Source organism: Pinus tabuliformis, chromosome 4_2 (assembly GCF_031772625.1).
Source record: "Pinus tabuliformis cultivar Carrire ecotype Pingquan chromosome 4_2, CPIR1, whole genome shotgun sequence".
Classification (NCBI taxonomy): Eukaryota; Viridiplantae; Streptophyta; class Pinopsida; order Pinales; family Pinaceae; genus Pinus; species Pinus tabuliformis.
In genome coordinates, this window is record NC_142304.1 from 773,730,133 (window position 1) to 773,742,316 (window position 12,184).

Sequence of the window (12,184 nt, forward strand, 5' to 3'; positions counted from 1 at the left end):
GACTTCTCATTGAAGTGATATTTAGGTAGGCCATCAAAAACTTCCGCTGCACCATTCTGATAATACTCTCTGCTTTGACTTCACCCTTGGTGAATTTGGATAGGGATGAGGAATCCATTGATCCTTTTGTCCTTTCCAAACTGTCTTCGGTGATTGCTCTTTCACTCTTGATTGGGCTTTGTCTTCACCTTAGCTCTGATACCATGTTAAGTCTAGGTATGTTTTATGCTTAGAGAAATTTATTTCAATTTTCATAGTTAGCTCAATACCTTTTCCAGATTAGAAATCACATTAGCATTAAAGTAAACTGCAGATAGAACATAAACATAAATCACAAAAGACAAGCCAAGACAATAGGACACAAGATGTGGCGCCAGTTAAGGACAAACCCCAATGTGGGGAAACCCTTGATCAATTCTTCTTATATTATTCAATAGTTCAGCAGAGAGAGATAGTAGATATACATTAGAAGTCAACACTTGACTTGACCAAATAAGAGCAGATATCTTCACCATAAAGATGGGGTTCCAGATCTGAGGACATGGACTGCAGTTCTGAATTCAAATGAAGGAAAACATTCTCCAAGGTGCATCCAACATCAAGCTGCAACTCATCATGTTGCATCTCATCATGCTGCATCTTATCATTCTCCATCCTATCATGCTGCATCCTCCATCATGCTGCATCCTCCATCATGCTGCATCTTATTATGTTGCATCCTATCATGCTGCATCCTCCATCATGTTGCATCTCATCATGTTGTATCTCATCATCGCTATGCAACACTTCATTACTATGCGTTGTCACCTACATGATGCATACTGTAACACAGTCATGGAACAACCTTAGCTGCTTGCTATCACTTGTATCCTTGCAAAGCAACTAGCTGTAACTTGTAGATATGATTTAGTAGAGGTACCTTATTGTACCTCATCCAGGATATCAAACCTCCGAGAAGGACATCTTAAACTATCCTCTATAATGCGGATCTATGCTCCATCTATGACTGCATTAGTCACCTAGATCCTACACCCAAGACTGTAGCTTGTTTTCATTTGCTCATACAGGCTACATAAACTTCTGTCCATGCATGGATAATCTTCCACCTAGCACAAACTAAACATAGATACAACATGCATCTTCCTCTTGATTGATATATCTCTGCTACGATTTAAGGTCTGGTTAGGGCAAGATGACAATCATCTTTAGCCAACTCAAACATGCCCAATCTTCCCTGAAATTGTTGCAGCCTTTCCTTTTATTCTTGGTGAGCTGAACAACTCCCAAAAATAGAGTATCGACCTCCTTTTACAGCTACCCAAAATGACCTGTTGTTGTGTTAAGACTTCAGTACCCTGCGACTCCTTAAGTTAGCCCTTAAGTGACCCTAGAATCCTTCTATGAGCTGCGGCTTCCTTTCCCCTCAACTCAGACATGTGTAGAGGATGAAACTAACCCAAAATAGTCCTATCATTCCTCATGTCTTGTCCTCTTCTTGATTGCGGATTAGGGCCTCCTCTAGCTGCGGATTAGAGCATTCCTTCTGCTGTGAATTAGGGCTTTTATAGCTACGGATTAGAACTGACTGCGGCTAGGGATCTACAGCCAGATCTCCTTTAAGACTGTGGTTAAATTGTCTTCTTTCATGGCGGAGATTAGGACTACGTATAAGACTCTTCCATGATCCTCCATGACTGCACCTAGATCTTATTAGGGTAGCGATTTAGTCTCCTCTATGGCAACGTATAGATCTCCTCTTACCTGTAATATGATCTCTTCATAAGACTGCAGCTTGGGCATCTTAGGTTCAACGTCTAGGACTTCTCCCTCTAGATCTCTCTAGCCACCAAACCCAAAACAAGTGGAGAGTGATCATGAGTGAAGTGAGTGTAAGAAACGACTCTCAAGTCATCTCCTTTTAACTAAAATGTTGAGCACTTGTGGGGTTTATTTGGTTGCTGGCTGACCTTGATGATTTGTCCAATAACACAAATAAATTTATATCTCCATGAATACTTATCGGAATTGGATGATCTTTAGATCAATCCTACACCTCTCAATGAGAGGGATCCAAGAAAAATATCAGGTACCATAAATAGGATGACCCACATGTAGTTTGTCCCTAGTTGCCAAATTTAACACCGAAAGGAGGAGCCAAGAATGTGGAAGGAAATTATCTCCTTGTCCTGCATGTAGAGGTACATCATGGATGTCACCTTATGGGGTGCACAATGTCACATTGAAGGGGAAAAAATTTCTAACCTCTAGACCTCAGGAACTACTCGAGTCCTTGCAATCAAAAGGGGTCATGTCAATGGATGTGATCTCTACTTGAGTCTTACTTTTCTATAACATCCATGGATGTTATAGATGATAGCACATCAAAAAAATTCCATGGATTCTGGGCATCGACAGGTGGTTTTCCATCTAATGTTATGAGACCAAGTTATGAAATCAGATAAATAAACAAGGATAACGATTTTTTCTGTCCTTTTAAAGGTAGAATAAAGTTTGATAGTCAATCTGACTATTGCAACAATGCTCCAAACCAAGTTATCTCTTAATGGGTATGATTTCATTCTTTCCCCAAAGATTAGAGTCAGACTTAAGTCAACTTAGCCCTGGAGGAGTTTGGTAAAGAGGCAATTAAAAGACCAGTATAATGCCAATGGGAGAAATACCTCAACTCCAACCCAAAACAAAGAGGAGCTAGAATTATAACCTAAAAATATATACTTTCAAGTTTCAACCATTTTACCATAACATAATGCCAAAAATATCAAGAGAAGAATGTCTCACTTGTTCAAATTGGTTTTCACTGATTTATTTTCCATCTCATTGGATATCAAAACGAAATGTTTGTGATGAGAATATAGTACGATTTACAAGTTTGAGAAATAAATAGTAAAAACCATACTTGAGCTGAGAATTACGATAACCAAAAGTTGCCATGGATTGTCAATCCATCGTCATGGCCCTCTTGGTCTAAAGTGGTGCATAATTTATCTATCCACATTGTAGAATCCCCTTTCATGCCCTATACTTCGAGTCCAATATGGCCCAAAACAGTGATTGAGAGTTATCCTTCCTTGAATCCTAGTGGACAAAAGAGAAGGCTTACTGAATTTATCCACCTCATTGTTTAAGGTTTGTCGCAAGGCACTTGAGGGATGTTCCCCATTCTTCCAATATTTCCCTGCAGCAAAGCTTTCACCTTTGTTTACAGTGCTCTAATACCAGCGACCTAGAGCTTTTACGTACTCCAAGGGACTTCGAAAATATTTTCATGCTATACAATCACCACCCTCTGATGACTCAATTGCATGACCATGAGTGACTCTACCATTAAAACTGAGAGGTGAGTGACTAATGGTGGAAACCCTCTTGTACACTAAATCAAAATCCTGTTTCAAAGTTGTGGAAGTCTAGTCCGCGATTGTGGTGAGAGAAATGTCATGCTACATAAAAGACAATCGACCTGATATCAACACTGGGATTCTATATTTTTGAAACATAACTCAAAATTAAACCCTAAAATCAAGCTACAGTCTCTACCAATGATCATGTGTTGGAATTGATTTTAAGATTTCATATTTCAGAGAACGGTTGAAATCTTCACGAGTTCCATGAAATGATACAGGAGTTCATGATAGTGCAAACTTCTACCCTTTGAATACAGAGGAAAACTATGAGAGCACAACTTCCTCTTCGTTGAATAATCTTCATGTATCTAAATAATCCTCATGTCTCTAAAGTATACATTCAGATCCTCGTGTCTCTAAAGTCTACATTCAGTGATTCAATTCATATTGGTGTTGGATGTGAAGAAGAGGAACCTCAGTGGCATCATTTGGAAGTCAAATTTCTGGGGGTTGTCCTCTGATTCGATTCATACGTTATCAGTTAAAAAATTTTCTTCGTTGTGACACGTGGTTGTCAAGCCGTGGAAATATTTTCATAAATATCTCCATAATTGATAACGATTCTCACACTGTCATCGTGCTCAGAATGTAGTCACCATATCATTCCTCATTATTACAAACTTTAAACCCATGACAAATCACAACTATATTTAAGATTCCATTTTTCATTGTTACATAATCTTCATATATATGTTAGAAAGTCTTTTAATTATTTTTTATTAATCAAAATACGAATGGATTCCATTACCTTTACATAAAATGAAATACAAATTCAGAAAAACAAGAATTTTACACTCATGGTTAAATATAAGATGGAAATGATAAATGGCCAATGGGCTGACACTAAGCCGATTTGTAATGAGTTTATGTGGAAGATGCCACCATTGATTTACTTGGTAACATGGACAATGACGTCTTTCTGTGGGAACATGGGAATGTCAAAATTATAGCTTGGGTTTATTGTATGTGAGCATAAACATTATCTCACCCTGCTAAGTCTGTGCACAAGCTACTCTTATGTGTAGAGTAGAGCTACTAAGAACATCTGCATTTCCTCCTCCTTAGGAACATTGTTAAGTTTTCCATCTATAATCTTCATAACTTCTCTTTTCTGACTGGTCATCTTCTTCACCCACCCTGCGATGCCTCATGCCCTTGATTCATATGTGGCAGTTCACAAAGTTTCCTCATTGTCACCGTTCATTCCATTAATTTACATGCCAGAAGACACCTACGCTACATTAGTCAATTAATAAATTCCTTCCTTCTGCTCTCTTGAATTTACTTACCACTCTTGGGAATTTGTTTTAGGATATGCCGTAACAACTTCAAATGGAATGGATAGTGCAAGAACCAACGCCTTCTATATTACTCACCTAGTTTGTGAGTTCAACGCACGCTGGGATGCAGGTTGCAAGAATCAACTCGTAAAATATGAAACTACTTTATCAACAACTTTAGAGTCATCTTTAGGTGATAAGGTAAGATGCAGTACCGAATAGGCTGAGAATATCACAATCCATAATCAAACTATTTTATGCACAATTCCAAGGATCTGACCACACTATAGAGGGCTTCCAAATAGAGAAGAAGGTCAGATAATTTCCACCACACTGTATCAAATACACCATCACCGTTATCATCGACCATATATGATTACTGGGGCTAAGATCCCCATCTTATCATCAAATATTTCGCTAGCGCGAGTGCTAAACATAACTCTACACAATGATATTGAATCCAAAATTTCAACAATATTATAGTATTTTGTTTTATAATGTATTCAAATTGTAAATGATTTGCTTAGACCATTATAGGAAACTATAATGTTGTCTATTGGCAACATGTTTTTCTCTTTTCATTTCCACAAAGTGTCAGGGTTTTTTGCCACTCAATAATCCATTTTATTTTGTGCCTATTCTAAATTCTGACTTCCAACATCTTATGACTAGTAATATGGTGGGAGAGTTGATATATGCCATGGTGAGAAAAAATTTAATACAAATACCTTACGTTTCCCATAGAATGCCTCATATAGATGATTCCCATAATGTTTTTTGATCGAGATGAAAGAATATATGTGTCACTTAGGTAGCCATAGGAAATAATTTCCTTGCAAATAACTTTGTCTCAGATTCGAACATTGAATAAGCTATCAATAACTTGTGGAGAAGAAGAAGAAAAATCACCATGAGTATTTGTGATAATTTATTTTTTGCAGCGACATTTGCTTATGAATGCAGGAGAATGTCTGTGAATCTCTGTGTTTATAAAAGTGGTTTTACATGTATTTGCATTTCGAATAAAGTACCAGTGTGAAAATTGGTGCCCTCTATGGAGGTGAAATCAAATTGCCAACAAGCTGTAAATTTGCAGTTACAGCCTTAAATTTGAAAACTAGATAAGTATATGAGTTTACGAATGATCCTCTATTTATGGATTTTTACGAAGTGGGGAGTGACAACTTAATGAAAGTGAGGTGGGCTAAACTCAAACAGACGAAGTAGAATAATAGAAATGAAGAAAGAAACCTATGTCTTGTGCTTTAATACGCTCTAAATTCATGTAATAGTGGTACTATGCATCCACAATTCATTCATTGATCCATTCATCCCTTGCTCGATCCATCCACAATTGTATCTTTGTCTATCCTGTCCCATCGATACCAGTTCGTGTATCTTGAAGTAATCCTTGTGGCATATAGGTTGATTCCTAGAATAGTAGGTGCCTGAGAGTTGATTAATAATCTCATATCGGACAAATTCAGAAGTTGTCAGAATTGTCACCTGTAGGTTGTAGTTTGGTGATTCCTTCATGTGTTATTGTGGTGACTCCTTGTTGTTCGTTGTGGCGAATATCCTCCTAAGTTGATGCCACGTTCCCGTACACAATCAGTTGTGGGTTCGTCCTAGGTACTGTATGCCTGTACCAAATTTCATAAAGGTTGTAAGATAGTATCTGAGTCAGTTTAATCATGTCTAATTATTCATAGGTGGGTTTCTCTAACCAAGTGTTTACCACATAACATGATTGTGTCCTAAAAAGTCTCTCTGTTTTGAGTAACAAGGCATCCTTGTCAGCAATATGTCTGTGAGGCTACAACTGCCCATTAGGATGGTGAAAAGGTGATATTTATAGAAGCAGGTCTATAGAAGTACGATTCAAGGGTTATTTCCAAGCGCTAGTTATGGAACGTACTTGGTAATGCCTCTCCTCACTCTTCTTAGGTCAGGTGCAGGCTTGGAATTTGACGTCCCACAGGATGTATTTTTGGTTTCAGAACCTATTTGATGATGGGTGAAAAAATTTCCATGTCAAGTTTGATGTGTGGTATATCTCTGCAACCCATCGAAACAACGTCTAATTCCATAGGTAAAATGTAAAAATATATAATACCTCTATTTTATAAGAGTCGGGCCTTGAAACTAGTACACAACGTAGTTTGAACTTAAAGGTTATTTAAATTCTCTAACATTCCACTTCCTACTACCCTAGTATGTACCATTAACGGGAGTAACCCCGAGCTACCATCCATGGCTCCGTCCATACAAATGCTATGAAAATTTATATGAATGTTATGCAAATTCAATCTGATGAGACATGCAAATTGTAATCTTACGTTTCTTATGGTTTACCTATTCCATGATCCATATTCACAAATCACGCTGAACGTTGTTGTATTTTGAATGCTAAGTTGGTGTTGGTGGGCTTATATTGGAATCTGATTGACTATCCTATTAAATGACTCAATCTAGAGAAGTATATGATTTCGTTTCGAGACTTTCGTATTTTAGTAAATAACAGATTTAAAAAAAGACATAATATTTAATATGATCCATCACCACAAGATAATTTGAATGCAATTATGGGATTTTTATGGAATTGAAAATAATTGATTATAAAATATTATTACCACTAACTCTGTAACAAGTTCATAACAAACCAAGATTTAAACAATTTCAATATATGAGAATGTTTTTGCAGTGTTTTTGAGTATATATCAAACCGTCCAAACTGCAAATATGCCAAAGCACCTAATATGCTACACCCAATGCCATTCCTGTAGAGATCGGAACTAGCAACTCCCACACTCCCACCATAGATTTTTGTTGCAAATGATCCATATGCACATGCCCCAACTGCAATAATAATACCAAACAAATTAATTACACCATGGAAAGTATTATTTTATTACCACTGTTAAAATAATGTTCAAATTTAGTCTGAGCAATTCTGCAATACCATTGTCGGCTCATGAGTAAGCTTAATAGGCGAGTTTAGAGTGATGGATGCAACTGCTGTAACTTAACATTGGGCCTGAGACTGTAAAAATGAGCATCAAATTACGTCCCATTACACAGGTATGAGGCACAGTAGGCATTTCAACTTCGACCAGTTGAATAAACTCCCAATAATTTATAGTTATACCATAGCTAAGTGGACAGTGATGCACAGAATAGAATGGAAACATGTGTTTTATGTCTAAAGTATGTCCCATTACACGAGTATGGGGACCAAGAGGCATGAAACTTTACATTCTCTATTAAAATGGTTGGAACCTAGGTATTATCAGATTTTTTTAACCAAAAAAATGGCCACATTCTGGCTAGAAATGGTCATTCGGACAACATTGTCATCTCGATAGGGAATTATAAATGCAATCATCAGGCACCGGGGTTTGTAATTAAAATCTTATGTGCCTTCCTCTCTCACAGCTTGGCTATTGATAACAACACCAAAAACGCCATACCTATGGAGTCGTCATCATCTTCTTTATCCATCGTAGCTAAGGTTCTCGGTATGTTGAAGGTCTATGAAGACGGAACGGTTCAACGCCTACTCGACGAGGGTATTGTTCCCCCTTCTTTACGCCGTAAGGCATTTCCCTCTGAAATGAACTCTCCAAACTGCTGTCGTGTCAAAATATGTGCCATTCGATTTGGTTGTTAGACGATCGGGTAATCATTAACTGTTGATTTGAATTGAGCAATGCCAGGCGCGACGCTCCATACGAACCATCAACCGTCTTTCAACAAGATGTTCCAAAAGGTGGGGCTGGACAACACAGGTTACAACATCACCAAGTATCTCTACGCCATGTCGTACATTCACCTCCCTAAATGGTTCGGCCGCCCATCTTCCATGGACGACAATACATGGAGCAGGGACTCCAACTGGATTGGATACGTTGCGGTGAGCATAGACGAGAAGGTGAGGCGCCTGGGGATGTGAGACATCGTGGTGGTGTGGAGGGGGACTGTGACGCAGCTCGAGTGGATGGAGGATTTTCAGGATATTCTCCATCCCCTGGGAGAGGTAGGCAACCTGCACGAGAATTCATCAGTGAAGGTGGAGTGAGGGTTTCTGAGCATATATTCCTCAAAGGACCACAACACGAGATACAAAAAGCTCAGCGCGTCTAAGCAGGCAATGAAGGAGCTCGGCCGCCTGGTGGATGTGTATACGCAGAAAGGAGAAGACGTGAGTATCACCATGACTGGCCACAGCCTCGGCGGTGCCCTTGCTCTGCTCAGCGCTTACGAGGCCGCAACGAAGGGCCTCAATTCGCTGAAAACCGATCCCGACAGGAACGTCCCTGCGACTGTGTTCTCTTTCGGAGCTCCGAGAGTGGGCAACTAGGCTTTCAAAGACAGATTGGAGGCTATGGGGGTTAAGGTTCTGCACGTGGTGAGCAAATAGGACATGGTTCCCAAGATGCCCGGGATCATCTTCAACGAAGGAATGGAAAAATTTGAGCGACTGATGAAGCCGTTGCTTGACTATTTCCCCTGGACATGTGCTCACGTTGGAGTGGAAATCAAGTTGGATCACGGACGTTCGCCTTCTCTGAAACCAAATCTCAACCCTGCAGATTATCACAACCTGGAGGGATATCTTCATTTGTTGGATGGGTACGAGAGCTGGTGCGCCCCATTCCGATCAGGGGATTCCAAACGAGACGTGGCGTTGGTGAACAAGGCTTCCGACATGCTGAGGCCAGAGTTAATGGTGGCGGGGAACTGGTATCAATTGGAGAACAAGGGCCTCGTCTGCAACTCGTATGGAAGATGGGTGCAGCCTGAACGAGAAGCCGAGGATATCCCATCTCCTAACCACGTACTAGTGCAAGAGTCTCTGGGTTTCGAGGTTCCAATATAGTGAATGTGTACAGATCAATGTGTGAAAGTAATGCATTTTCGCTATTTTTTATATATAAAAAGAGTATCTTAGTTTTTAGGAATACATTTTTCGAGACTCTGACTAGCAAGGCATGTTGGAACTAAAAAGCGAAACAAATTCCAATCATTTACAGTCTGTCAATATGATCTTTCAAAAGAAAATATAGCTGTTACAGACATGAACAGTGCTACTAAAGAGCATATTAACTCTCAAATATTCAAAGAAAAATTTAGAAAATATGAAAGCTGCAGCATATTAACTTTCGAATATTCAAAATCTAAGTTCTGAAAAATTTAGAAAATATGAAAGCTGCCAGAGTAGACCCTGCTGTCTTGTATATATGAAGCTTAGGAGATGACTCCAGGTGTTCCAATCACACCTTTTTTGGAAAGCGTTAGGATATTCCGACACATAGGAAATATTTAAGTACGACTTGGTCTAGTATAGAGTTAGGTAAAGTGTGTTTCTTTACCTTGTACATTTTGTAACTTACAATCTGACGGTCACGATATGTAGTGATCCGACGGTTCATTCTCTCCTCGGTATTGCTGACACTTGATCCGTGGCTTGACACCCGATTGGTCCATGATTTCTATTTAAAGCACATGGAGGATCATTTGTAGGGTAATCTGTCTATGAGAGATGCTTATGTAAATTTTCATTCTTTTATTAATAAATTGCCTGAAGTGGCCGCGTTGGCTCAGGCCGTGGAATGTTTCCATCTTTGAGGGTTTTAACCACGTCAAAATAACTGGTGTATTGATCTACGATCTGGTTGTGAGCGGTGTCCCTTGGTGTTCTGTCTGAGGAACTTACCCTGTAAATTCCTACATGGTATCAGAGCTATTTGAGGGCCGCGTCCGTTGGTGATCCAAATATGAAGCTGGTAGAACTGCATCCGACTGTTGTTTCCTAGATCTACTATTTTTGGCTGCTTTCGGGTCGAGAGGACTGCTCTGTTGTGTTGGGAGCATCTGTTCCAGTGAGGAACCCCTTTCGTTTCACGCGAAAAGGTTTCTGGTAGCCCTAGCTGCGTCATTTTTAAGATCTAGAGGTATACAATGTTTATTTGCAGTTTACAGTTATTTTCTCTCTGTTTATTTCAGTTTCGGTTTATTTAGCTTTTTTTTATTACTGGATCTATACCTTTCATTTCTGTGTATGCCCTTTGCCTTGCGACTCTGTGCGATCTAGGCAAATCAGAAACAGAAAGGAAGGATTTTTCTCATGCGTATGCTCTTTTCCGCTGCGCCTTAGTGTGATCTCGGAAAATCAGAAACATTGAGGAAAATATTTAGTTTCCGGCTAAAGCTAACTTTGAGCCGCAAGTTTCATTTTTGAAAATATTCAGTTTTTCGGCTAAAGCTAACTTCGAGTTGCAAGGTTCATTTTTTTTTGTATGGCCGTGTTGGGTTTTGTGTTTTTTGTTTTGTAGGGAAAAAGAGCCTTCTCAAAGCAAGCATGCAACCCAAAGCATCAACCCCCCCCCCCCTCTCTCTCTCAAATTTTTTGTATAGCTCAATTGGTTCAAAGCTATTTTAAGAGAGTAGAGGTCTTGGGTTCAAATATCCTTTTTGTGAGGGCGGATTTTTCATTTCCGCACATTCCAGCACTTCGTCGGCATCTTCAACAATTTTTTCTCAAAAGGCCATAACTTCTTCATCCAGAAGCCGTTTTCAAAGCCGTTTTTTTTTTAAACGACCTAATTTTTCGAGATCTTTCCATTGGTACACTTAGTTTCAGCATCTACAGCTTCAGTTTCTGTTAAAAATGGAGAGTCCATGCCAAGTCATTTTTGATAGCACTAACTACGTCCAATGGTTGTCCTACATTGAGGATTTACTTAGAAGTAAAGGTCTCTACAGAATAGCCTCAAGCCAAGAAAAGAAACCAAAGGATGAAGTTAAGGCTGCTAAATGGGAAAATAGGCAAGATCAAGCACGTGGATTGATAGGGATGTCTATTTCTCCAGATCTTAGATTCCATATTGCAGAACTTGATACTCCTGATGAAGCAATGAAACAAATCAATAAAGTTTTTGGGATTAAAAATGAACTTAGAGCCCATCAACTTGAAAATGAGTTGCTTACATTGGACCCTAATAATTTTTCTTGCATTGAAGATTTCTTGTCCAAGTTCAAGACCCTTAGATATCTCTTGGAAGGTGTTAAGGTTAAGAAAGAAGATAGTAACCTTATCTATTCCATTCTTACTAAGTTGGGGCCAGCCTACTCTGTGTTTTTTTCCACCTTCCATTCTACAAGAGAAGCCTTCATTTCTCAAGGAACAGACTACAAGTCCCCTTCCTTTGACTCTTTTTTTGATTCTTTAATAAGAGAACAAGAAAAAATCTTACACCTTGGTCTTCTTAATCTTGGAAACTCTTCCAAGAAAGCGTTAGCCGCCCAGCAGCAACCAAATTCAAAGAATCCTAAGAAGTCATATCCTAAAAAGAATGGTCCTAAACCAAACAAGGGTCCTAAGCAATCTCGGCCTCAAAATGAAAAATCATTTCAACAAATTGATAAGACAAATAAAAACAAATGGAAGAAGACTGATAGACATTGCAACTTTTGTAATCG

The 12,184-nt window shown here is 39.0% G+C and overlaps 1 protein-coding gene across 1 annotated transcript; it reads left to right on the top strand.

Annotated features, from left to right (window-relative positions):
- Positions 1 to 8,174: 8,174 nt before the first annotated feature.
- On the top strand, positions 8,175 to 9,062 carry LOC149171931 (phospholipase A1-Igamma1, chloroplastic-like). The gene is made up of 3 exons (XM_089426141.1): positions 8,175 to 8,295; positions 8,419 to 8,633; positions 8,808 to 9,062. Exons 1-3 carry the CDS (start codon positions 8,175 to 8,177, stop codon positions 9,060 to 9,062), a joined length of 591 nt encoding a protein of 196 aa, XP_089282267.1.
- The last annotated feature ends 3,122 nt before the right edge of the window (positions 9,063 to 12,184 follow it).

What these genes read in the sequence shown, in the direction of transcription:
- LOC149171931 (XM_089426141.1), top strand. Translation starts at nt 8,175, where the DNA reads ATGGAGTCGTCATCATCTTCTTTATCCATCGTAGCTAAGGTTCTCGGT. An exon ending in TGTTCCCCCTTCTTTACGCC is followed by an intron (nt 8,296 to 8,418) that starts GTAAGGCATTTC and finishes GAGCAATGCCAG; the next exon opens with GCGCGACGCTCCATACGAAC. An exon ending in CGGTGAGCATAGACGAGAAG is followed by an intron (nt 8,634 to 8,807) that starts GTGAGGCGCCTG and finishes TATTCCTCAAAG; the next exon opens with GACCACAACACGAGATACAA.